General features: G+C 32.7%; 2 protein-coding genes across 11 annotated transcripts; both read left to right on the top strand.

Moving 5' to 3' along the window:
* Positions 1-791: 791 nt before the first annotated feature.
* Positions 792-25,573, top strand: LOC111008630 (uncharacterized). 10 transcript variants are annotated; one of them, XM_088121785.1, is made up of 7 exons: positions 792-1,509; positions 2,106-2,191; positions 2,293-2,373; positions 2,515-2,604; positions 22,075-22,275; positions 22,412-22,472; positions 25,437-25,573. In XM_088121785.1, the coding sequence occupies exons 1-5, from the start codon at positions 1,423-1,425 to the stop codon at positions 22,154-22,156; spliced, it is 426 nt and encodes a 141-aa protein (XP_087977911.1). In that variant the 5' UTR covers positions 792-1,422; the 3' UTR covers positions 22,157-22,275; positions 22,412-22,472; positions 25,437-25,573. The 10 variants fall into 10 exon arrangements, 4 of the variants coding, with proteins under 4 accessions (XP_087977911.1, XP_087977910.1, XP_087977909.1 ...); XM_088121784.1 differs by having other exon boundaries at positions 25,333-25,469; XM_088121783.1 differs by lacking the exon at positions 25,437-25,573 and having other exon boundaries at positions 22,412-22,587.
* On the top strand, positions 25,515-26,531 carry LOC148212604 (uncharacterized). The gene is made up of 3 exons (XM_088121787.1): positions 25,515-25,914; positions 26,016-26,133; positions 26,215-26,531. The coding sequence occupies exons 1-3, from the start codon at positions 25,659-25,661 to the stop codon at positions 26,240-26,242; spliced, it is 402 nt and encodes a 133-aa protein (XP_087977913.1). The 5' UTR covers positions 25,515-25,658; the 3' UTR covers positions 26,243-26,531.
* Positions 26,532-27,856: the final 1,325 nt, after the last annotated feature.

The raw sequence follows: 27,856 nt of genomic DNA on the forward strand, positions 1-27,856 counted from the left end.
AGTAATTAATAATAACAAAATAAAAACACATATTTTTCTTATTATACTATTTAAATTATATGGTTTGTTTAAATATAGTTGTCATTCGCAAATTGTTTTCATTACTAGTTATATTGTCATTCTTCAGGTTTCTATAGTTTTTCTTTTGAATTTTCAATTCTCATGATGGTTGTGTGTTGGATATATGTGATAGAGTACGTTGTATTATATGGTAAACTTACTTAGATGAAAATTATTTCCGTATTATTTTTCTAAATAAATATTGCATACTATTTCGTATCATGAGGTTTGAATCGTTGTCCCCTTTCCTTCCTATAATACTAATTGATTATTTGTCTCTATAATAATAAAAAAAAAAATTCCAACTTGTTCTCAAATATTTTATTGATTTTTTAATTTTTAACCGCAAGAGTATAATATTATGAGCCACAAAGATTTAATAGGTAAACTAATTGAATTAAACTCAAGTTAATTTAATTAATTATGAATACCACTAATGAATATTACCGACTTATGAATTATTCGAGTCTCAAACATGAAACAACTAGTTTTTTTTGTTAAAAATAAAATAAAATAAAATTGTAGTTTCGTTGTAATTGACATAACAAAGGTTGTGAGTTCAATACCCACCTCTACGTGTTGTACTAAAAAATAATAAAATTACACAAATGAATTTATACAAATATACCATTTATTCATTTGACTAAAAAAGAAAAAAGACAGCTCCGGTTAATTGGGTTTGATTTTTAATCATAAAGATACTTTAAATCAAGGAGTAAATACGTTATACTTTTCAATCAATTAATAGCTCGCGTTCTTGATACGGAACGGTCACAAAATCTTCAAACGGTCGAAAATCTTAGCTGTCTCCCACAATCGCTCCTCGCTCCAACTCGAAGAAATTGCGCGGGAATGAATTGGTTCAACGGCCGGTCAATATTTTCTTCCTCACAATCTCCCCGATTCGCGATCTCTGAATTCTCTCTCTCGCGCCTGCCTTCTCCTCCCTGATGACCAGTTCATTCTCCATTCGACGATTGTTCTCTCTCTCGCACTCTCACCAGACCGATTCGCTCTCCTCATTTTCGTTGTTTCTGTGAAGCTCTCTTTCTCTCTCGCTCTTTCTTTACTTCGGTTCGCCGCTACAACCTCTCCGACTTGTCGCTTCGCTCCTTCGGTACTTCCTTTCAATATCCTAAACAGTCTCCAAGAAGTCGAAGATGAACTCAGTCGGTACGGCGGTTGTTTGGTCAGTGCACATTGGCCGGACACACGGTTCTAGTGGCGATCGAATTCTCCAAGCGATCTGACGATGACGGTAGTGAGGGAGCAAAACGGCGGCTGTACCTGCAGAAAAGAGACGGGGTCGCTTTAGGGTTTCGTTACAAACCCGCCTCAGATCTTCGATCCAAAAGGGAAGAGATGAATCCGAGCCGTCAGTTAGCGATACGTAAGACGTGTGGGTGGGTGATTTTGGAATTAAGCGGAAACCCGAGGGAGTTGCTTCTGGTGAGTTTTATTTGCAACCTAAATGATTTACTTGCGGTATTTCGTAAATAATTTACTTTCAGTATCTCGTGGTAAAACGTTGTATTTTAGGCATAAAAGATATTAAGAAAAAGCAAGTCTAAAGAAGTATAAGAGTTACTGAATTAGTCGTATGGTTTGATTTTGGAAAAGATTCTAGGCTTCTTATGTTTGTGGTCGTAATGACATTTGGTCCATGGGATTAGAGATGTACAATTACTGAAAGCAACCATTTTTTATACCCTGTTCTTCCATGAAGGTTTAAATTGTATTCCAACAGTGTTTTGTTTGAAGTTGGTATAGTAGAACGTTTGTCTAGCAACAAATATTTCAAGTCATTTCAAATTCTATTATACGTGTTAAAATATAAGTTATCGAAAAGTTAATTGTTTTTGAAGTTAGTGCATTGAACTATTTGATTCAATTTGTTGGGTTGGTATATGTACTTATTTGTTCTGAATAACCCTGGGTTTGTATTGAGTTTTCCCTCTCTTGATATTGCGTTTTTCCTCTCTTGAGGTTAGAAGTCATAAGTCATGTTATTTCTCTTATTGACTTTCTTTCATACGAATTCTTAGAATTCATTTTCAATAATGGTCAGAGAGCTACAACATTTGTTGGTCAAAAATTTGGGACAAATATCTCTGTTTTGTCGTGATGAGTGGTAAACATTTCTCTCTTTTGAGTATAGTTTTTTTGCATCAATTTCATTTTGAATGTTATTTTGTATGTTGTTGGCTGATATTTTGTATTCAACTTGTGAAGGTTTGTTATTTTGATGCAATATGAACAAGGATGTTTGTCTACCTATTGGACTATCGATCACAACACCAAATATGTGAGTTGGTATTGCTACTTATTTTGTCCCATCTATTATCTAGTGATTTTGAGTATATATTTAGTTTGTCAGCATGAAATTACCTGTATTTTTTACTATGAAAGATCTTAGATTATGAAGGATTGAAAATCCTTAATTATTTTATTTAGGGTTGCCCTGTTTTCTCTGCAAACGAGTCCAGGTGTGCAGCTTGTTTCTCACATGAATTACATTTTTGGCATTGTTGAAGTCCAGATAAGGTGAGTTCCCCACCCCATAATCTTTCTAGATATTTCAATATTATGGTTAATTTTGATGGTCTTTGTTTTATTAATCTTTATAAATGTTAATTTTTACTGTATCTTTGTTTTTGATTTCTTTTTATTTTCTTTATAATACTTGTATCACTAATTTGTTTCGGAGAAGATTTAAAGATTGTATTTGAATAACTGATTGTTATGAATATTATACTTGCTGTTGGTTCATCAGAAAATAAAATGAAATAATGATGTTGTGATATCTTTGGATTTATGATTGTTTTCGGTGGTTAGGAATGAAGCATAGGACCTTAATTATTTTTTTCATTAGAAACCGGGAATCCATATCATGCATAGGAAATTTAAGAATGTTTGTTCTTTGGAACAAAATGAATGTGCAAATAAATTGGACGATATAATGGGTGTCAACAAACCAAGTGTAGTTTTAAGAAGGTACAATCATTATTAAAGGAAATTGAAGATTAAACGAAGGTAACACATCAAGGTTAAAAGAAGACCAATCATAATATTAAGATTGAAGACCAATCATATAAGATTGAAGAATGAAGCATTTTTTGAAAAGTACATATTGGAATAAGATGAGATATTGAGCGACCATAGTAAGAAGCTTGGATATGTTCTAGATCTGTGGGAAAAGTTCAACCAATCGTGAATATTTTGGGTTTTTAGAGTTCTATGATTCTTTATTTAAGGAGGCCAAAAGATACTTTTTTAATAAAAAATGAATATTGAATTAAAGTATGCGATGAAGCCAGACCTTAATAATTTTTTGTTTTAATAGAGGATAAGAATTTTCACTATTTGGATGAGTGGTAATGATTGAGCTCTCTAGTATTTAGATTTATTTTGGGTCTGTATCAATTAGCAAAGTGGACGGATTACTAGGATCAACTTTACACGTCTTTTGGGTTGAAGAATGAAATGAGAAGATACTTTGGTGATGTGTCTACTTGAAGGGGGAAAAGATAACATGGTTGTATTGTGGAAGGAATATGTATTGGAGATAGGTTAGGAGTAAGAATAAAACATTCTTGGAAAAGTATATTATGAATTCAAATGATATATGCATGCCATTAGAAGAAGCTTGAAAATGTTTCTAGATTTATGTAAAAAGTGAAAATAGTCGTGAATCACTAATATTTGATTGTTGTGGTTGAGAATTTGTTTTTGGACAAAAGGTTTGTTGAATTTATTGGAGGCTGGTGGTACACTATTTGGTCTTTTTACACGTGGTGAGAAATTCCATGAATAAGGAGTAATAGATGGGTGACAAAAAGTGGTTTATGGGAAATACAAAACGTGGACAAATTTAAAGAAAAGGTGGATTGTATTGGTCAATAAGATGGAGAAAGATCAATGTTTTGGATTTCAAGGGTTTTATGGTTCTATATTTAAAGATGGAAAAAGATAGTTTCATAGGATAAAAGGACTATTGGATTTTTTTTTTTGATAGGAAACAAAAAGATTGTATTCCAAATCAAAAGAAGCCCTAAGGCGAAAGTACAGCCTAGTGGCAAAGGACTATTGGATTAAAGTTTGAGACGAAGCAAGGATTCTTTTTATTTTTTTTAAAGGGTTCTCCCTTTTAGAAGAGGATAAGAATGTTTAATTATTTGGAATGGAGATATAGATTGAGCTTCAAAGTATTTAAAAGCAATTTTGGATTAAAGAGTGCGATGGGGATAAGAATATTTTCCTCTAAAAGGAACAAGTGGCAGATGATGAAAATAGCTTTAATGGTATTTTAAATGGTGGAAGCACCTAGAGAAAATATGGATTGTATTGGTTAATAAGATGAGCATGAACAATATTTTTTGTGTTTATAGAGTTCTATGATTCTTTATTTAAGGAGGCAAAACGATACTTTCTTAGTATAAAAGGAATATTGGATTAAGAATACGATGAGGCCAGAAAACCTTAGTAATTTTCTATTTTAATAGAGGATAAGAATTTCCACTTTTTGGATGAGTGATAATGATTGAGCTAAATGTCAATTAGATAAGTGGATGCATTACCAGGATCAACTTTACACGTTTTGGGTTAACAAATGAAATGAGAAGATACTTTGCTGATGTGTGTACTTGAAGGGGAAAAAGATAACGTGGCTGGATTGTGGAAGGAATATGTATTGGAATGGATATGTTACGACTAAAGAATAAGGCATTATTGGAAAAGTATATTTTGGATTTTAATGATATATGCATGCCATTAGAAGAAGCTTGGAAATGTTTCTAGATTTATGTGAAAAGTGAAAATAGTCGTGAATCACTAGCATTTGATTGTCGTGGTTGAGAATTTGTTTTTGGACAAAAGGTTTGTTGAAATTATTGGAGGCTGGTGGAACACTATTTGGTGTTTTTCCATGTGGTGGAGAGATTCATACATGACTAAGGAACAATAGATGGGTGACGAAAAGTGGTTTATAGGAATTTCTAAACGTGGACGCATTTAAAGAAAAGGTGGATTGTATTGGTCAATAAGACGGAGAAAGATCAATGTTTTGGATTTCAAGGGTTTTATGGTTCTGTGTTTGTAGATGGAAAAAAGATAATTTCATTAGATCAAGGAGTATTGGATTAAAGTTTTAGACGAAGCTAGAAGTTTTTTTTAAAGAGTTCTTTGTTTTTAGAGGGGGATAAGAATGTTTTCATTATTTGGAATGGAGATCTAGATTGAGCTCCTAAGAATTTAAAAGGAATATTGGATTAAAGAATGCCATGAGGATAAGAATATTTGCATCAAGGAACAATTGGCGGATGATGAAAATAGCTTTAAGGTGGTGGAAGCACCTAGAGAAAAGATGGATTTTATTGATTAGTAAGATGAGCATGAACAATATTTTGGGTTTGTAGAGTTCTATGATTCTTTATTTAACGAGGCCAAAAGATGCTTTCTTAGTATAAAAGAAATATTGGATTAAAGAATGCGATGAGGACAAAAGACTTCAATAATTTTCTGTTTTAGTAGTGGATAAGAATTTTCACTTTTTGGATGAGTTGATAATGATTGAGCTCTCTAGTATTTCGATTTATTTGAGGCAAATGTCAATTAGCTAAGTGGACGGATTACTAGGATCAACTTTACATTTTTTGGGTTGAAGAATGAAATGAGAAGATACTTTGGTGATGTGTATGCTTGAAAGGGAAAAAGATAACATGGTTGGATTGTGGAAGGACATTGAAATGGATATGTTACGACTAAAGAATAAGGCATTATTGGAAAAGTATATTTTGAAGTTTAATGCTATATGCATGCCATTAGAAGAAGCTTGGAAATGTTTCTAGATTTATGTGAAAAGCTAAAATAGTCGTGAATCACTAGCATTTGATTGTCGTGGTTGAGAATTTGTTTTTGGACAAAAGTTTTGTTGAAATTATTGGAGGCTGGTGGTACACTATTTGGTGTTTTTCCATGTGGTGGAGAGATTCATACAGGAAGAAGGAACAATAGATGGGTGACGAAAAGTTGTTTATAGGAATTTCTAAACGTGGACGCATTTAAAGAAAAGGGTGGATTGTATTGAGTCAATAAGACGGAGAAAGATCAATGTTTTGGATTTCAAAGGTTTTATGGTTCTATATTTTTAGATGGAAAAAGGATAATTTCATTGGAACAAGGACTATTGGATTAATGTTTTAGACGAAGCTAGAAGCTTTTTTAATGAGTTCTTTGTTTTTAGGGGAGGATAAAAATGTTTTTATTATTTGGAATGGATATCTAGATTGAGCTCCTAAGAATTTAAAAGTAATATTGTATTAAAGAATGCCATGAGAATAAGAATATTTGCATCAAGGAACAAGTGGCGGATGATGAAAATAGCTTTAAGGTGGTGGAAGCACCTAGAGAAAAGATGGATTTTATTGGTTAGTAAGATGAGCATGAACAATATTTTGGGTTTGTAGAGTTCTATGATTCTTAATTTAAGGAGGCCAAAATATGGTTTCTTAGTATAAAAGGAATATTGGATTAAAGAATACGATGAGGCCAAAAGACCTCAATAATTTTCTGTTTTAGTAGTGGATAAGAATTTTTGCTTTTTAGATGAGTAATAATGATTGAGCTCTCTAGTATTTCGATTTATTTGAGGTAAATGTCAATTAGCTAAGTGGACGGATTACTAGGATCAACTTTACATGTTTTGGGTTGAATAATGAAATGAGAAGATACTTTGGTGATGTGTGTGCTTGAAAGGGAAAAAGATAACATGGTGTTATTGTGGAAGGACATTGAAATGGATATGTTACAACTAAAGAATAAGACATTATTGGAAAATTATATTTTGAATTTTAATGATATATGCATGCCATTAGAAGAAGCTTGGAAATGTTTCTAGATTTATGTGAAAAGTGGAAATAGTCGTGAATCACTAGCATTTGATTGTCGTGGTTGAGAATTTGTGTTTGGACAAAAGGTTTGTTGAAATTATTGGAGGCTTGTGGTACATTATTTGTTCTTTTTCCATGTGGTGGAGAGATTCACATGAATAAGGAACAATAGATGGGTGACGAAAAGTGGTTTATAGGAATTTCTAAACGTGGACGCATTTAAAGAAAAGGTGGATTGTATTGGTCAATAAGATGAAGAAAGATCAATGTTTTGGATTTCAAGGGTTTTATGGTTCTATATTTGTGGATGGAAAAAAGATAATTTCATTGAAACAATGACTATTGGATTAAAGTTTTAGACGAAGCTAGAAGCTTTTTGGAAAGAGTTCTTTGTTTTTAGAGGAGGATAAGAATGTTTTTATTATTTGGAATGGAGATCTAGATTGAGCTCCTAAGAATTTAAAAGGAATATTGGATTAAAGAATGCCACGAGGATAAGATAATTTGCATCAAGGAACAAGTGGCGGATGATGAAAATAGCTTTAAGGTGGTGGAAGCAGCTAAATAAAAGATTGATTTTATTGGTTAGTAAGATGAGCATGAACAATATTTTGGGTTTGTAGAGTTCTATGATTCTTTATTTAAGGAGGTCAGATGCTTTCTTAGTAGAAAAGGAATAATGGATTAAATAATGCGATGAGGCCAAAAGGCTTCAATAATTATCTGTTTTTTAGTGGATACGAATTTTCACTTTTTGGATGAATTGATAATGATTGAGCTCTCTAATATTTCGATTTATTTGAGGTAAATGTCAATTAGCTAAGTGGATGGATTACTAGGATCAACTTTAAAAGTTTTGGGTTGAAGAATGAAATGAGAAGATACTTTGGTGATGTGTGTGCTTGAAAGGGAAAAAGATAACATGTTTGGATTGTGGAAGGACATGGAAATGGATAGGTTACGACTAAAGAATAAAACATTCTTGGAAAAGTATGTTCTAAATTTTAATGATATATGCATGCCATTAGAAGAAGCTTGGAAACGTTTCTAGATTTATGTGAAAAGTGAAAATAGTGGTGAATCACTAGCACTTGATTGTCGTTGTTGAGAATTTGTTTTTGGACAAAAGGTTTGTTGAAATTATTGGAGGCCGGTGGTACACTATTTGGTGTTTTTCCATGTGGTGGAGAAATTCATACATGAATAAGGAAGAATAGATGGGTAACGAAAAATGGTTTACGGTAATTTCTATACGTGGATGCAGTTAAAGAAAAGGTGGATTGTATTGGTCAATAAGACGGAGAAAGATCAATGTTTTGGATTTCAAGGGTTTCATGGTTTTATATTTATAATTGAAATAAGATAATTTCATTGGATCAAGGACTATTGGATTAAATTTTAGAAGAAGCTAGAAGATTTTTTAAAGAGTTCTTTTTTTTAGAGAAGGATAAAAATGTTTTTATTATTTGGAATGGAGATCTAGATTGAAATCCTAAGAATTTAAAAGGAATATTGGATTAAAGAATGCCATGAGGATAAGAATATTTGCATCTAAAAGGAACAAGGTTGTGTGCTTGAAAGGGAAAGAGATAACATGGTTGGATTGTGGAAGGAATATGTATTGAATGGATAGGTCACGACTAAAGAATAAAACCATCTTGCAAAAGTATATTCTGAATTTTAGTGATATATTGCATGTCTTTAGAAGAAGTTTGAAATGTTTCTAGATTTCTACGAAAAGTGAAAATAGTCGTGAATCACTAGCATTGATTGTCGTGGTTGAGAATTTGTTTTTGGACCAAAAGGTTTGTTGAAGTTATTGGAGGTCGGTGGTACACTATTTAGTGTTTTTACATGTGGTGGAAAGATTAATACATGAATAAGGAACAATAGATGGGTGACGAAGAGTGGTTTATGGAAATTTCTAATCGTGGACACTTGTAAATAAAAGGTGGATTGTATTGGTCAATAAGACGGATAAAGATCGATGTTTTGGATTTCTAGGGTTTTATGTTTTTATATTTATAGATGGATAAAAGATAATTTCATTGGATCAAGGACTATTGGATTAAAGTTTTAGATGAAGCTAGAAGGTTTTTTAAAGAGTTCTTGTTTTTAGAGAATGATAAGAATGTTTTCATTATTTGGAATGAAGATCTAGTTTTAGCTCCTAAGAATTTAAAAGGAATATTGGATTAAAGAATGCCATGAGGATAAGAATATTTGCATCTAAAAGGAACAAGTGGTGTACGATGAAAATAGTTTTAAGGTGGTGGAAGCACCTAGATAAAAGATGGATTGTATTGGTTAGTAAAATGAGCATGAACAATATTTTGGGTTTATAGAGTTCTATGATTCTTTATTAAGGAGGTAAAAAGATACTTTCTTAGTCTGTAAGGAATATTGGATGAAGCGAGATGACCTTAATAATTTTCTATATTATTAGGGATAAAAAGTTTCCCTATTTGGATGAATGGTAATGATTGAGCTCTCTAGTATTTAGATTTATTTTGGGTCTATGTCGATTGGCAAAGTGGACAAATTACTAGGATCAACTTCACACGTTTTGGGTTGAAGAATGAAATTAGAAGATACTTTGGTGATGTGTGTGTTTGAAAGGGAAAAGGATAACATGGTTGGATTGTGGAAGGATATTGGAATGGATAGGTTACGACTAAAGAATAAAACATTCTTGGAAAAGTATATTTTGAATTTTAATGATATATGCATGTCATTAGATGAAGCTTGGAAATGTTTCTAGATTTATGCGAAAAGTGAAACTAATCATGAATCACTAGCATCATTTGATTGTCATGGTTGAGAATTTGTTTTTGGACAAAAGGTTTGTGGAAATTATTTGAGGCCGGTGGTACACTATTTGGTGTTTTTCCATGAGGTGGAGAGATTCATACATGAATAAGGAACAATAGATGGGTGATGAAAAGTGGTTTATGGGAAGTTCTAAACATGGATGCATTTAATGAAAAGATGGATTGTATTGGTCAATAAGACGGATAAAGATCAATGTTGTTCTATATTCGTAGATGGAAAAAAGATAATTTCATTGGAACAAAGACTATTGGATTAAAGTTTTAGTTGAATTAGAAGTCTTTTTAAAGTGTTCTTGTTTTTAGAGGAGATTAAGATTGTTTTCATTATTTGGAATGGAGATCTAGATTGAGCTCCTAAGAATTGAAAAGGAATATTGGATTAAAGAATGCCATAAGGATAAGAATATTTGCATCTAAAAGAAACAAGTGGCGGATGATGGAAATAGCTTTAAGGTGGTGGAAGGACCTAGAGAAAAGATGGATTGTATTGGTTAGTAAGATGAGCATGAACAATATTTTGGGTTTATAAAGTTCTATGATTAGTTAAGGAGGTAAAATGACACTTTCTTAGTCTAAAGGGAATATTGGATTAAAGAATGCGAAGGCCAGATGACCTTAATAAATTTCTGTATTAGTAAGCGATAAGAATTTTCACTATTTGGATGAATGGTAGTGATTGAGCTCTCTAGTATTTAGATTTATTTTGGGTCTATGTCAATTAGCAAAGTGGACAATTTACTAGGATCAACTTTTCACGTTTTGGGTTGAAGAATGAAATGAGAAGATACTTTTGTTATGTGGGTGCTTGAAAGGGAAAAAGATAACATGGTTGGATTGTGGAAGGATATTGGAATGGATAGGTTACGACTAAAGAAAAATGTATATTCTGAATTTTATTGATATATGCATGCAATTAGAAGAATCTTGGAAATGTTTCTAGATTTACGTGAAAAGTGAAAATAGTCGTGAATCACTAGCATATTTGATAGTTGTGGTTGAGAATTTATTTTTGGACAAAAGGTTTGTTGAAATTATTGGAGGCTGGCTGTACACTATTTGGTGTTTTTCCATGTGGTGGAAAAATTCATACATGAAAAAGGAAAAATAGATGGGCAATCAAAAGTGGTTTACGGGAATTTCTAAATGTGGCCGCATTTAAAGAAAATGTAGATTGTATTGGTCAATAAGACGGAGAAAGATCAATGTTTTGGATTTCATATGGTTCTATATTTATAGAAGGGAAAAAGATAATTTTATAGAATGAGTGACTATTGGATTAAAAGTTTGAGACGAAGCCAGAAGTTTTTTTAAAGAGTTCTTGCTTTTAAAGGAGGATAAGAAATTATTTATTATTATTAGTATTATTTGTTTTTTATAAGAGAGGAGGATAAAAATGTTTTCATCATTTGGAATGGATATATAGATTGAGCTCCTAAAGATTTAAAAGGAATATTGGATTAAACAATGTCATGAGGATAAGAATATTTTCATCTAAAAAGAACAAGTGGCTGATGATGACAATAGCTTTAAGGGTATTTTAAATGGTAGAAGCACCTAGAGAAAGATGGATTGTATTGGTTAATAAGATGAGCATGAACAATATTTTTGGTTTGTAGAGTTCTATGATTCTTTATTTAAGGAGGCCAAAAGATACTTTCTTAATATAAAAGGAATATCGGATTAAAGTATGCAACGAGGCCAGAAGACCATAATAATTTTTTGTTTTAATAGAGCATAAGAATTTTCACTATTTGGATGAGTGGTAATGATTGAGTTCTCTAGTATTTAGATTTATTTTGGGTCTGTATCAATTAGCAAAGTAGACGGATTACTAGGATCAAATTTAGACGTTTTTTGAGTTGAAGAATGAAATGAGAAGATACTTTGGTGATGTGTGTGCTTGAAGGGAAAAAGATAAGATAGTTGGATTGTAGATGTAATATGTATTGGAATGGATAGATTACGACTAAATAATAAAACATTCTTGGAAAAGTATATTTTGAATTTTGATGATATATGCATGCCATTAGAAGAAGCTTGAAAATATTTCTAGATTTATGTGAAAAGTTAAAATTGTTGTGAATCACTAGCATTTTATTGTCGTGGTTGGGAATTTGTTTTTCGGCAAAAGGTTTGCTGAAATTATTGGAAGTCAGTGGTACACTATTTGGTGTTTTTACAAGTGGTGGAGAAATTCATACATGAATAAGGAACAATAGATGGGTGACGAAAAGTGGTTTACGAGAATTTCAAAACATGGACGCATTTAAAGAAAAGGTGGATTGTATTGGTCAATGAGACGAAGAAAGATCAATGTTTTTTATTTCTAGGGTTTTATAGTTCTATATTTAAGGAATGAAAAAGATAATTTTATAGGATTAAGGACTATTGGATTAAAGTTTGAGATGAAGCCAGAAGGTTTCTTTTTTTTTTTTCCTCTCTCTCTCTCTAAAGAGTTCTTGCTTTTAGAAGAGGATAAGAATGTTTTTGTTATTTGGAATGGAGATATAGATTGAACTCCTAAGTATTTAAAAGAAATATTGGATTAAAGAATGTCACTAGGATATGGCGGATGATAAAAATAGCTTTAAGGGTACTTTAAATGTTGGAAGCACCTACAGGAAAGACGGATTGTATTAGTTAATAAGATGAACATGAACAATATTTTGGGCTTATAGAGTTTTATGATTCTTTATTTAAAGAGGCAAAAAAATGCTTTCTTAGTATAAAAGGAATATTGGTTTAAAGAATGCGATGAGGTTAGAAGACCTTAATTATTTTATGTTTTAGTAGAGGATATGAATTTTCACTATTTGGATAAGTGGTAATGATTGGGCTCTCTAGTATTTAGATTTATTTTAGGTCTATTTTAAATTAGCAAAGTGGATGGATTACTAGGATTAACTTTACACGTTTTGGGTCTAAAAATGAAATGAGAAGATACTTTGGTGACATGTGTGCTTCGAGGGGAAAAAGATAACATGGTTGGATTGTGGAAGAAATATGTATTGGAATGGATAGGTTACGACTAAAGAATAGAACATTCTTGGAATAATGTATTTTGAATTTTGATGATGTATGCATGCCATTAGAAGAAGCTTGGAAATGTTTCTAGATTTATATGGAAAGTGAAAATAGTCGTGAATCACTGGCATTTGATTGTCGTGGTTGAGAACTATGATGATGTATGCATGCCATTAGAAAAAGCTTGGAAACGTTTCTAGATTTATGTGGAAAGTGAAAATAGTCGTGAATCACTAGCATCTGATTGTCGTGGTTGAGAATTATGATGATGTATGCATGTCATTAGAAGAAGCTTGGAAATGTTTCTAGATTTACGTGAAAAGTGAAATAGTCATGAATCACTGGCATTTGATTGTCGAGGTTGAGAATTTGTTTAGGACAAAGGGTTGAAATTATTTGAGGCTTGTGGTTCACTATTTGGTGCTTTTCCATGTGGTGGAGAAATTCATACATGATTAAGGAACAATAGAGTTGGGTGACGAAAAGTGGTTTACGAGAATTTCAAAACGTGGACGCATTTAAAGAAAAGGTGAATTGTTTTGGTCAATAAGACGGAGAAAGATCAATGTTTTGGATTTCAAGGGTTTAATGGTTCTATATTTAAAGATGGAATATGATAATTTCATAGGATAAAGGACTATTGGATTAAAGTTTGAGACGAAGCCAGAAGTTTTTTTTAAGAGTTCTTGTTTTAAGAGGAAGATAATTATGTTTTCATTATTTCGAATGGAGATATAGATTGAGCTATTGAGTATTTAAAAGGAATATTGGATTAAAGATTGCCATGTGGATAAGAATATTTTCATCTAAAAGGAACAAGTGGCGGATATGAAAATAGCTTTAATGGTATTTTAAATGGTGGAAACACCGAGAGAAAAGATGAATTATATTGGTTAATAAGATGAGCATGAACAATATTTTGGGTTTATGGAGTTCTATGATCCTTCATTTAAGGAGGCAAAAGACACTTTCTTAGTATAAAAGGAATATTGGATTAGAGAATGCGATGGGCCACAAGACCTTAATAATTTTTGGTTTTAGTAGAGGATAAAAATTTTCACTATTTGGATGAGTGGTAAAGATTGAGCTCTAGTATTTAGATCTATTTTTGGTCTATATCAATTAGCAAAGTGGACAAATTACTAGGATCAACTTTACACATTTTGGGTCGATGAATGAAATGAGAAGATACTTTGGTGATGTGGACCCAATAATTTTTTAAATTATTGGTGATCTATTGGTATATTATATTTTGTTCTACGGGTGGTAGAAAAAGTCAATACATCTAAAAAGAACAAGAGAGATGGTGAAAAGAGATTTGAGGTTTTAAAGAGTGGAAGCACCTAGTGAAAAGGTGAATTGTATTGGTCAATATGATGGAGAATGAACAATGTTTTGATTTGTATACAAGAATATAATGATGGCCACAAAACCTGAATAGTTTTTTTTTTTTTTTAAAGAGGATAAGAATTTTTCGCTATTTGGATGAGAGATAGCTCTCAGATATTTATATTTATTTTGGGCTCAATGAGATTGGATCAATAGCAAAGGGGACAAATTACAATGATTATAGGACAAAGATTCTTTAGACGTTTTGGTTGAAGAACGAAATTAGAAAAATAACTTTGGCGATGGTGTACTTGAAGAGTAAAAAGATGCATGGTTGGATTGTGGAAGGATCAGGTATTGGAACAGATAGGTTAAGATTGAAAAATGAAGCATTCTTGGAAAGTAGATTTTGAATTTAAAAGAGATATGCCATTAGAAAAAGCTTGGAAATGTTTCTAGATTTATGTGAAAAGTCAAAATAGTCGTGAATCACTAACATTTGGTGTTGTGGTTTAGGATTTGTTTTTGGACTAAGGGCTTGTTGAAATTATTAGTGAATGATTGGTATACTATTTTGTATTTTTCATGTTGCGAAGAAATTCATACATCTATAAGGAACAATTGATGGGTGACAAAAAGTTGTTCGCGAGAATTTTTAAATCTGGAAACATTTAGACAAAATGTGGATTGTATTGGTCAATAAGAGATGGAGAGGGAACAATGTTTTGAATTTAAAGGGTCTAATGGTTATGTATTCAACGAGAAAAAAAGACAGTTCTATTGCATAAGGAAATATTGGACTAATAATGAGGCCATAAGTTTATCTAAAGAGTTGTTTTTAGGAGAGGAAAAGAGTATGTTCATTATTTGGATGAGATAGAATGATTGAGATCCTAAGTATTTAGAATTTTGTTGGTTATGTATAAAGAGATACTGGATTAATAACGAGGCCATAAGTTTATCTAAAGAGTTGTTTTTAGGAGAGGAAAAGAGTATGTTCATTATTTGGCTGAGCGAGAATGATTGAGCTCCTAAGTATTTATAATTTTTTTGACCCGTGAGGAAAAACATGTTTCCAAGATTAGCAAAGTGGATGAATGATTAAGATCATGGAACAAAGATATTTTATTATAATCATTAATATTTTGGTTTGCAGAATGAAATGAAAAGAGAGATAAAAGGTGGATTGTATTGGTCAATAAGATGGATAGGGAACAACGTTTTGAATTTAAAGGGTCTAATGGTTATGTATTTAACGAGGAAAAAAGACAATTTTGTTGCATAAAGAAATATTGGATTAATAACAAGGCCATAAGCTTATCTAAAGAGTTGTTTCTAGGGGATACTGATTGAGCCCCTAGGTATTTAGGTATGTTTTGGGTTAGTGAGGAAAAGAGGGTTGGAAAAATTAACAAAATGGATGGATTATTGAGATCATAGAACAAATAGTTTTTCTTAGAATCACCCACATACATTTTGGGTTGAAAATGAAATGAGAAGAGATAACTTTAGTGATGCTGTACTAAAAAGAGAATAGAAGACACTTTCTTAGGATAAAAGAATATTGGATTGTATTGGTTAATAAGATGCAGAAAGAACAATATTTTGGATTTGGAGAGTTTTATGTTTATGTATTTAAGGATGGGGAAAGATACTTTCTTAGGATAAAGAAATATCGGATTAAAGAATTATACGGTGTCATGCGGTTTTTCTTAAGAGTTCTTGTTTCTAGAAGATGATAAGAATTTTCATTACTTAGATGGGTTATAATGATTGAGCCATTTATTTTTTTACCATTAAGGAAAAAGGTTGAAAAGATTAGCAAAATGGATGAATTATAATAGACCATGGAATGAAGATATTTTCTTAGAGTCACTAACATTTTTGGTCTCAAAATGTAATGAGAAGAGATAACTTTAGTGATTTTAGAAAAGATGCATTTATTGTGAGGAAAAGATACATTTGTTGTGAGGAAGCATTTTTGGCAAAGTAGATTATAGAATGAGATGACATATGGCAGAAGAGATAAGGGTTGGAAAGGTTCTAGATTTGTGGGGAAAGTTAAAACAATTGTGAATTACTTCCATTTAGTTGTCTCGTTTAAATTATTGGAGATCTATTGGTATATTATATTGTTTTTTACAAGTGGTGGAAAATCTTAATACATCTATAAGTGAATGATGATGAAATGTGCGCTGAGGGGATTTTAAACAGTGGAAGCACCTAAGGGAAAGATGGATTGTGTATTGGTCAATAAGATGGAGAGTGACCAATGTTTTGGATTTATAGAGTTTTTATGATTCTTATTTAAGGTGGGAAAAATTATAGAATGTGGTGTGAGACCCCCAAAATCTGAGGTTGATTTTAGAAGAAGATAAGATGGGAGATAAATAATGATTGGGGAGATCTCAAGTATTTTAGGTCAAGTGTGGATTGGAAGGATTATCCACCTAAGGGAAAGATGGATTGTAATGGTCGATAAGATGGAGCATGAACAATGTTTTGGAGTTCTGATGATTCTTATTTATTGAGTTATCTGGGGTAATGCAGTGGCAGCCACTGTTTGGAGGATGTGGTATGCAAGGAATCAAATAGTCTTTAAGGGCGAAGAAAACCGTACAAATTGTTCTTGGAATTTTGTTCATACTTTTGCCTCTTCATGGTGTCTTATTGACAAGTTCTTTATAGTTACAGCTTCATGATTCTTAATGCCAATTTAAAGTCTTTTTTGTAACAGTTGGCTCTGGGGATTGCTTTTCCCCTTCTTTTGTATCTTCTTCTCTTTTGATAACGAATTTCAAAGTTTCTTGTAAAAAAGATATATTTATGAAGGAAGAAATATACTTCGTATAAATGAATATTGGATTATAGAATGTGGTGAGGCCACAAAATCTGAAGAGTCCTTGATTTTAGAAAATTACTATGGGAGATGATGATTGAGCTCTCGAGTATTTAGATTTATTTTAGTCCAAGCGAGGATTGGAAGAATTAGCAAAGTAGATGATTACTAAGATTATGGGACAAAGATAATTTCGATGTTTTGTGTTGAAGAATGGAATTTGGAGATAATTTTGATGATTGTGTAAGAAAAGATGCACGGTAGGATTAGGACTAGTTATTGCAATGGATAGGTTCAGATTGAAAAATGAAACATTCTTGGAAAAGTAGATTCTGAAAAGGTGGATTGTATTGGTCAATAAAGTGAAATAATAATGTTTTGGATTTGAAAAGTTTTATGGTTGTCTTTTAAGGAGAGAATAGATACTTTCTTAGGATAAAGGAATATGAATTATAGTATGAGACAAGGCCACAAGGTTTTCCTTAGGTGGATTGTTTATATAAGTGATAAGAAATGTTTATTATTTGAATGTTAGATAATAAATGAGCTTCTAAAGTATTTATATTTTTTTGGGCTATCAAGGAAGAAGGGTTGGAAATATTAGCGAAGTGGATTAATTATTAAGAATATGAGACAAATATTTTCTTTTAATCCTTGATATTTTTGGTTGACGAATGAATTGAGAAAGATAACTTCTATTTGGTATATATAGTGTGGTGGAAGGACAAGTTAAGATTGAGAATGAACCATCATGGGATGACTCAAGTGGTCAATGAGGGCCAATGTAAATAGTAAAGGACTTAGAGAGAATGAGTTCAAACCATGGTGGCCACCTACCAAGGATTTAATATCCTACGAGTTTCCTTGTCAACCAAATGTAGTAGGGTCAGGCGGTTGGCCATTATTGAAGAAGTACATTTTGGAATAAGATGGCATATGCTATAAGATGAAGCTTGGAAATGTTCTTGATTTTTGGAACAAATACAATTGTGTATAACTTCCATTTAGTCACCATATTTTAGGATTTTTCTTGGGCACAAGGATTGTTTAAATGAGTTCTATTGGTATATTTTATTTTATTTTATTTTTCTACTGGTGGAGAAGTTGATACATTGAAAAGGAAGAATTGATGGATGATGAAAAGAGCTTGAATTTTATAAGGTGGAAGTGTACCTTGAGAAAAGTGGTCAATAAGGGGAGAAAGTACAACGTTTTGCCTATGTTTTTTTGTTTTTGTTTTCTGGGATAGGATATGAACTTTTCATTGATAAATAAAAATGATGAATAGGGTAGAAAGTACAATGTTTTATGGGACAAAATAATTCAGGGGAGAATGAATTAGTTAGTGGTGGCCAGTAAGGGGAGAAAGTACAATGTTTTGCCTATGTTTTTTTGTTTTTGTTTGCTGGGACAGGATATGAACTTCTCCCTGATAAATAAAAATGAAAAAAATTGTTCAATGGATACAAACTTGTAGAGGAAGTGAAAAAACAAAATAATGATCAATATTCATGGAGTTCCATCTCAAAATCAATTAGCAATGAGAGTAGTAGCCCATGTCTATTATAAACCTATGTAAGGTCCCTTCTTTTATCAATGTGGGATTCTTAACATGCGCTTCAAGATCGTGGCTCTTTTGGCTCATCGATCTTGGCCGGATCCCATTTGAGGTTTTGGGATGTGATACCATGTTAATTGATAAAAAAGAAAATAATTTTTACTTACTTCCAAAGAATTGATACTAGACTATAAATAAGAGCTACAAGAAGAAAAGAAAAGAAGTCCTTGCCTATTAGGATAAGAAAACTCTTACCTATTAAAACAAGGAAACCTAACCTATTAAAACCTAAATACAATAGGAAATTAAAAAATAAGAATATAATTTAACAATAATGAATAGGGGAGAATATAATTTCAAAGAGAGAAATACCACCCACACCCAATCAAACAAGAAATATAATAAAGATATAAATAGGAAGAGGAGCTTTGGAAAAAATCCATCCTTGAAGCAACCTGAAACACCATCTTTGAAGAGCTTGAAGAATTCCAAAATCGAAGACAAACACATCAACCCAAGCAATTTCATGCTGGATCAAGAACATCCTTTGATGAAGAAAAATTCAATCCTATCCAAACTTCGAAACTATCAACAAAAGATAAATTTCTCGAACTATGAAAGGACCTTTGGAGAACCAAGACACAATTAAAGCAATGAGACCCATCTTAATAAAGAGGGAAGAGTAAAAAGACTGCCAATTGGAAAAGGCTCCAAAAATGAGACCCATCGTTGTGCCATGTCATCATTGGTTGAGTTTGTGGATCCAAATGAAAAAGACTTTAAGCCTTTTTCCTTATCTACTTTGGTCTTTTTACAAGGTTCAATAGATTTATTTTCTTTAGGCTCCTCTTTCCTCATCGGAAGCAACATTTTATTTTATTTTATAAGAAACCGAAGTTTTCCTTGAGAATAATGAAATCAAAACAGAAATACAAGGGCATACAAAAACACAGCCCTGAAGAAGGAAGCAAGACTAGAGAAAGGGCTTCCAATCCAAAAGAATATGACCTAACTGATAATTACAAAATAACTCCGAAATAGACCCCCATAAAGAAACATTAAACCTATGAGGTCCCAAATAGACTCCCACTCTCTTTCCACCCTCCAAAAGATTCCATTGTTTCTTTCCAACCAAATTCTCCATAGAATCCCAAAGAACCCCGCCTGCCAAAGGAATCACCCTTTCTTGCGGAACGGAGAATACAAAAGCACCTCCTCCACCATCAACTCCCACTCTTTGTGAAGAGCCCAAGAAATTTCAAACAACTCAAAGAACCGACCCCAAATGTTCTTGGAAAACTGGCACAAAAGCAACATTCTAATTAATTTATCCTCTCAAGGTCCTTGAATGCAAATGACTTGCATTTACGCCTGGTGTAGAAAAATGGGAGAGGATCAATAAATCTTCTAGAATTCTTCATGCAGAAGTATAAAAAAAAGGGCCTTTCAGACAATCCTTTGACTATTTTTTTGAACCAAAATTATGATTAACAACCTGGCCATCAATGATAAAGTCCTTTGGGAGATTTGATTTATGGGGATAATCAGCCAATAAAGGGTGATTAAAGCAGGCAATCTACATGATGTTCTCCAAACTTAACCCTTGTTCAAATTCCTTCGGATGCTCATTGTAGGAATTAGGAACCACTTTTCTTCTTCATCTGCTAAATCTTTTCATCTTCCAAAATAAATCTCTCTCTTTCTGAATCTATCTTGTTTCTGAACCGGCTGAGATCCAAATTCGCCAACTCACTGCATTCTTTGTAAATTCAAGTTGCTTCAACAAACTTTTTCATATAATCCATGATTCTAATGAAAACGCTACCCAAAAGAGGGTCTTTAATTTCGATTTCATGGAGAAAACCACAAGAATTTGGTTGAACTTCAATGAGCGCTTCTTTGCAATTTAACAAGTTCAAAGATTTATGTGAACAGGGTACCAATGGCTTCAAAACACCTTCGATTCCAAAATTTCAATGGTGAGTTATGTACCTTAATCCAATCATCACAGCTCATTTTAACCTCTTGTATACTATGCATGGTAAAACTCAATTTATCAATTTTCAAGTGAAGAGAACCAAACTTCCTTCATTTTTCATGATTACTTAACAATCTACCATCTTCAAATTTCATGAGAAGCTTTATCATTCATTAACGGATTGGTCAAGCAATCTTGTGAGAATTCCTTCTTCAATGTTGTTGAGATTGTTCTCCAATTATCATGTGCAAAAAGTCTTTGTAACACAACCATAAGGTTTTTCCAATCTACCTTAATGACTTCAGTCTCTTTTCTAACCCAAAGACCTTGTTGCTGAATCTGGTTTAGGAGAGATGAACTTCGCTTTCCTTTGGGCTTTAGATGATGATCACACTTTCTTAACGATATAAGCATCCAAACAACAAGTCCCTTGGATTGTAAGTTTCTCCTTCAAATTTCTTTCATTGAATTTCACCAAGGAGTCTCTGAGCATATCCTAGATAGTAACCCAACCATTTTTGTTATTCCTAGCGAGTTTGTAAGGAGTGCAACAAATTCCCACATTGACTAGTGAAGATCGATGGTATATAGATCAGGACAATTATATCCATTGGTACGAGGCTTTTTGGGTGAAACCAAAAGTAAAGCCATTAGATTTATGCCCAAAGCGGACAATATCATACCATTGTGGAGATACTTGGGATACGAGGGGCACTGTTGTCCTTAACAACACTCCCACTCAAGGTAGGCCAAATAACACATTCTAGAAACCAATTGTGCTGAAAACACTTCTTCTGAAGACGGCAAGTTCCTTTCTCATCTCTATTTTATTTGAAGAGCCTCGACTGAAGAGGAAGATGCATCATTTCCACAAAAATATACTCTCAAACCATTGAAGTTGACAAAAGAAGAGGAAGCTGAACATTCTTCTTAGATTTTTAATGAAAAAACAAAACCTTTTTCAATGCTGCAACTTCTCAATTCCATTTTCCAAAAAAACCTTCGAGTCCAGAAAACCTTTGAGTTAATTACTCACTTGATCTGCACTAAGCTTTGATGGTTTCAAGAGCTATAAAAGATAGAGAGAGCCGGTGGGGATGTTTGTAGGAGTTCTGCCAGTTATGAACTCTAGCCAATGTTAGCCAAAAGTTTCAGGGGAGAAAAAGGAGCCAAAGGATAGCATTATTGTGAAATTGGTGTAACAAAGACTGATACGGTGGTACACTATTGCAGATATAAACCCCCATGGTTTAGTTGAGGTTAACCTCTTATCACTGCTCTATACTAAATGACATGGCTTATTATTATGAAATTGCTACCAGCACCTTCGTTGATGAGTTAATGACCCTTGGAGGCAGAGTAATAGTTTGTGTACACAGGAACAAGTTTTCTATGTACTTGCCACAAAGATGAATGGAATTTTTATGTTTCTCCCTACCGTTGGATATAATTATTTAACTTATTCATGCTCTCACAAAGAATAATTCCAAGTAAGGATATGGCTCTGTAACTTTAAAATTCCTTTTATTCTCACTGATTCTGGAATTAGCTATTTGATTGAGATGTAGACTATTTGGTGGATTGTTGTTATTCTTCGTTCTGCTGATGCGTTCCATCCTGTTTGTATGCGCCGGACATTTTGACTGTTGAAGACTTTGAAACTTTAGTGCAAGTCTGAGAAGCGATTCTCCACTACTAAGGAAGGCCGTGGTGTGGGTCTTGCCTCGAGTTTTGAACATAACTTTGAAGCAAGGATGGATGTTAATGAGGTAAAATATGGTTAATATTTTAATTGTTTTAAATTTCAGGGAATTTTGCAAAAAATACTTCTATGTTGAAAGAAACGAATAAAAAGAGAACATGAGAAAAACAAACTAAAAACTGTGAATTTCATGAAATCTACAGGAGCAAATATCTTGCTGAACCGAGGGGTGCGTCTTCATTCCAGCAATGGATTGTTAATCAGGTAAAAACTATAATAGGTTGTTCGCTACCATCATACTCTTGAACTTACTGTTTAATCAATGACTTCTCCACACTTACGAATTGTTGCAATCAAATTCTTGATTATTTCATGAGAATTCTGTAGGTTTAAAATAAACTATGTTTTTCTTTGTATTAAATAAGAATGAAATGAAAAAATATACCATACATACAAAAAAAAAAAACAAACAAATGACACACTCGGAAAAAGTGGCTCCAATCCTAAATAATTAAACTTGTAATTATAAACGAATATCCATGGGGATGTATTATTAAAACTAATTAGTTTCCAAACAACTTCAATATCTCCACCCCTCTTAAAGATTTTATTATTTCCCTAAAGCCAAATTCCTCACAAAATAGCAAAGAAATGGATTTGCTACAAAAACCTTCCTTAATTTCGAGAAGAGGGGACAACATTTCCCCATCATTGCCCGATAATCCTACTACGATCGACAAGAAAATGCTATCCCTGTTAAAATGAACAATGAAGGGGGAAAATGAGGAGTGATTCCTTGATTTGCATATCATTTGGATTAAGGGGACACATTAGGGTTGGGATGGGTTTTGGGACCAACCTGAATTTTTGGGTTGGCTATATATAAGAACCGTCGGGTTTGAATTGAATGATCATTTGATTGGGTTGTCGAATTGTGTTTTCTTTATATATATTTTTTTAATTTTTAATTATCGTGACAAGAGGAGTTGGAATAAAACTAAATGGATGGATGAGATTAAAAAATATATATTAAAAAATACATATATACGCATAAATTTGGGTTGGGTTGGGTTGGGTTGACCCAAATTTTTAAAGGGTGAACCCGATACCCTACCCAACCCAACCTGATCGGGTTGGGAAAATCACAACCCAACCCAACCCGAGCTAGGTTTTGGTTCATCGGGTTTTTTGAACACCCTTAGGACATATGAATTTTTTTTACGGAAAATACTTGGCTCATTACCATTAAATATTTGACAACTCATCATTTTTTAAAAAATCTTTATTTTTTTGCATTTCTTTATCTTAGTTATCAAATATTTATGGGTGGTAAGGAAAAATTTGTTATTTATTAGTGAGGAGTCAAGTATTTTCCTTTTCTTAGTACATATGAGGTTAGAGATTCGAACTCATGACCTTCTGGTTGTACACAGCTATGCTTAGGTTGCAATGTATAAGCTTATTATTATAAGTCAAAAAGTCGAGAGAGTGAACAGTAAGAGGGGCCCAATGTTCTTAAATGCAAAGTTGGAATATTTTGCTGAAAAATACATTTGTGACCGTGAGCGAAAAGTATGTCTATGTCTCTCTCTCACTTATCGGCCAGTTAATACCGATCACTCATTAAAAGCAATATCGTATTATATGATGTTATTAACAAATATTTACAAGTCTTCGTTGTGGGGCCGTTCTCAAAATATTGGGTTAAGGCAATGGACCACCTTTAGGGTTGTTCACCTTATAACTAATCTATATCCTAACCAAATTCCTCCCATAAAAAGGAGTACTATTGGGAGTACTATCTCTCCAACCAAAAAGTCGGAAGTTCGAATCTCCATTTTTACATGTTGTTTTCAAAAGAAAAAAAGAAAAGGTTATGATAAGTTAGTTTATAACATTTTATGATATGCTAAATTATTTAATTCTATGTTTACCTTTTTATCTTTGGATGAATAATTTTGAAGAATTAGAAAATTTGGACATCATATGATCATATTTTAGAACATTTTTGCTCATTTATTTCTAAGTTTTTAATTAGAACATTATCTTGATTCAATTATGGTTATATGGATTGTTTTTGGAAATTAACGTCTCTTAATCTTAATCAACGTATGTTAGAATTTATTTTATTTTTTTTAGTTCAAAATTTGTTGTATACTAACCATCAAGATAATGATGAGCAATTAATAGCTATTTTTATTTGCAACTTATGAGCAATTAATTAGAAAAAAAAACATTATATTCATTTTTAGAAAAACTAATGTTACTAACATTTTTCGTCTAAACTAATAGCTAGAGAGATGGCAATCCAATGCATTTATTTCTCAAAAATAAGAAATAACCAAGTGTAAACAAAAAACATAATCCAACTTTTCTCGAAAATTTTGACATGGACATAAGCATATTTGATATTTCAAATTTTCTTCTCTTTCTATTATTTGAGTTATACGTCCTGCTTCTAAGTTATAATAGGTATACTTTTGTTCTCATTCCATCTCTTTTATATATTAAATAAATACCCTAATTAGAAAATAAAATAACTTTAGAGAGTATGAGATTATTATTTAATACGTATCAATTCTTTTATTTCTATAAAATTTTCATAAAAAATAGATGGCTTATCTTGTTGTTGGTCTTTCAAAGCAATTAGAAAAGTACACAAATAAAGCTTTATATATTTAATATTCTCTTGTAGAAAAAGGAAAAAAAAAAAGAACCTAAAAAATCCTTGATAATTGATACGATATTTGAAGTGTTTGTTACTTAAATTATTCCTTATATATACATATATATTCAACGTTAAATGATATTTCCTATCATGATGCTGACGTTTGTGGCATGGAGCACTTATTTAATTTTCATTTTCATTTTTATTAAGAAAAGAAAAATTCAATGGTGTGAAATCTTATCCAATGACGTGTAAAATAAATTAAAAAATGGTTGGATTTTTCTACTCCTTTTCTTCCTCCACTGATTAATGGTTCCACTGATTGATGCATAGTTTAAAGTTTGTTTAGTAACATTTTTGTTTTGTTGTTTCTCTTTTTCAATTTTATTAAAAAATTTAAATCTTTAACAAGTTATTTATATTCATTGTTTTTATTTTTTTTTGAAACAATCTCAGGATGGTATAAAAATTTTGGGAAATCCTCGTTTCGAACTCGTTTCAACGTAAATAAAGATTTTGTTTCACCCTCCTGATTACGTGGAAAACTTGTTTAGAAACAGAAACATAGTTGGCTACTTTCCAATAGATGGGCCCACTTCCTCAAGGCCCAGCCGGCCGAATGGTGAAAAATAGAAGCCACAGAAAAGAGGGAGAGTGCAAAATCTGTGGAGACTTTTGTTTCTTCTTCTTTTTAGTTGTTGGTCTTGTTTATCCAAGAGCAAAATCTCTAGCACCTTCTCCACTTGTCACGGAGAGAAATCTTTATCTTTCTCGCTATTCCAATGAGTTTCCTCCAAAAGATTTGGGACGAAACCCTTGCTGGTCCGGCGCCCGATTCCGGCCTCGGACGCCTCCGCAAGTACAATTCCTTCTCTGCCTCCAGATCTCCGCCGATGTTATCCGGCGACGTGATCTCGATTCCTCGGAGTATTGACATTCCTAGCCCTACGCTCTCTCATAGTCTGAGTCAGAGTCGGAGTCAGAGTCGGAGCTTTCCTGATCCTGCATCGCCGATCAGCTCACCATCGCCGTCGACTCGTAACTATTTTCCTCTTCGTTCCGATTCTTGATTTCATTCTATTTACTGCATACTTTTTTTTAACTGGATTGGATCGTGCGTGGTGTTGCTGTTCGTGCAGCACCTGAGACGCCGCGTGGTGACGATGTCAAGAGACTTACGAAGAGAAGATCGGTTGATTTTCCTCGCCGCCGGCCGCTGGAAGGAGCTGAACCAACAACTCCTTCTGTTTATGATTGGTAATTACTTTAATTTGGCCTTCTTATTATTGTTTTGTTTGCCAAATTATTCATTCATGTTTTTCTTTGGTAATTATGTAGGATTGTAATAACAGCCTTAGATCGTTGACGGATGAGAAGACTAACAGAAGAAAAGATGAAGACGCTCTAATTTCGTGCGGATGAAATAAAATCACTCTTTTCGTACAAGGAAATTGTCTTATATATGTGCGTATATTTCTTTGTTATTTTTTCTCACTTTTTGTGAATTTTAGATAGAACAAATTTCCTTGTATATGTACAAAGTATAATTACTATAGTCAGAGGGGACGTACCCAAAAAAAAATTAAAAAAAAGGCTTTCTGTAAATACTTTGGGCTATTTTGGTTTCCTATATAATTAGGTATTTTTGTTTTGAACTGTTGGCCATTTATTATTATTGTTGTTATTTTGAGTAAAATGCGTGGAGATGAAGATTTAAATTTCCGATCTTTGAGCTGAAAATAAGTATGTTTACCAATTTGCTCAGGACGCCCACTTGGATACTAAAGCAGAGCATTGAGATATCAAAATTATTAATTTAAAGTTTTTATATAAAGTAAATATATATATAAGAATTTACATTATGCTGTAGGGAGATCAATTCAGATTCATGAACGGTAAATTAGTTAGTCTTTTCTGGAGGGTCTGAGTTTCAATTGAACTAAAAATTTTAAAATATTCATTCTTTTATTTTAAAATTAATTATAATAAAATATACATTTGAAACATCAATTTTTATAAATAATAATCCTTGAAAAATAGGATGACATGTGGAGTATTCAGACCTTTATATATGTTAACCAATTAAGACCTTATTTAATCCGTGCTCAACATTTTTTTTTTTTTTTAACAGAACGAAAGGCACGTGAAATTCTAACAAAACAAGCTACATATGTAATTAATATGTCAATCCCAACAATACAAAAAGCACTGAATTTCGAAGAACCTGAATGGTTTTTGGCTTCTGTTGATGCTGTTGTCTACTCACTAACTTCAGTTCCTCAATACCTCCAGATTTAGAGAAGGCATTTTCATGTGTTCTGACCATACAATGCTATAATTTGTATCTGCCATTGATGCTTCTTTCATGTCAGATATATATTCGGATCCACCAAAAATCCTCTGAGAAAAGGATGCCATTGATTTTGATTTTCAAGCTGAAGATCCGGTTCTGAGCTTAACAACTTCTTCAGCAGCCATGAACTTGGTCTTTGGGATTGAAGTCACACTGCTCTGATTCAGCCAGAAGTTTGCAATGTCCTCACAAGTTATTGCTTAAATTGCTCTCTCCCAATAGACATGACTCACAAATCCAACTTTCTGTGATATTCTTGAGAAGAACACGCATGCAATAACTGGTAGAGAAATAGAGAGAGACAGAAACCAACCATTAAATTAACTTAAAGGAAAACAATTAACAGAAAATTTGACACATTTTCAATTTGAATGATCAAAATGTTGGTTATTTGTTATACATGTCTGCCATCTAAAGAGTAAGAAATGTAGCCAAGTAATCAAAGCAAAGCAAACAGATTAAGTCGAAAGCGATGAGAGATGATCATACACGTGCTCGTGAGCTATTCCGCACCGACAGCAAGTGAAAGCTGAATCAGCATAACCGGCGTCACCACAAATGTCACACAACCGAGCCTGAAATATCAGTAAATTGCTCATGAAACAGATTGATATTCATTGAGTAAGT

Source organism: Momordica charantia (assembly GCF_013281855.1).
Source record: "Momordica charantia cultivar OHB3-1 chromosome 3 unlocalized genomic scaffold, Mcharantia_2.0 BLBB01000003.1, whole genome shotgun sequence".
NCBI classification, from domain to species: Eukaryota; Viridiplantae; Streptophyta; class Magnoliopsida; order Cucurbitales; family Cucurbitaceae; genus Momordica; species Momordica charantia.

What these genes read in the sequence shown, in the direction of transcription:
- LOC111008630 (XM_088121785.1), top strand. Translation starts at nt 1,423, where the DNA reads ATGAATCCGAGCCGTCAGTTAGCGATACGTAAGACGTGTGGGTGGGTG. An exon ending in AACACCAAATATGTGAGTTG is followed by an intron (nt 2,374 to 2,514) that starts GTATTGCTACTT and finishes TATTTTATTTAG; the next exon opens with GGTTGCCCTGTTTTCTCTGC. An exon ending in ATTGTTGAAGTCCAGATAAG is followed by an intron (nt 2,605 to 22,074) that starts GTGAGTTCCCCA and finishes ATTGAGATGTAG; the next exon opens with ACTATTTGGTGGATTGTTGT.
- LOC148212604 (XM_088121787.1), top strand. Translation starts at nt 25,659, where the DNA reads ATGAGTTTCCTCCAAAAGATTTGGGACGAAACCCTTGCTGGTCCGGCG. An exon ending in CTCACCATCGCCGTCGACTC is followed by an intron (nt 25,915 to 26,015) that starts GTAACTATTTTC and finishes CTGTTCGTGCAG; the next exon opens with CACCTGAGACGCCGCGTGGT. An exon ending in ACTCCTTCTGTTTATGATTG is followed by an intron (nt 26,134 to 26,214) that starts GTAATTACTTTA and finishes GTAATTATGTAG; the next exon opens with GATTGTAATAACAGCCTTAG.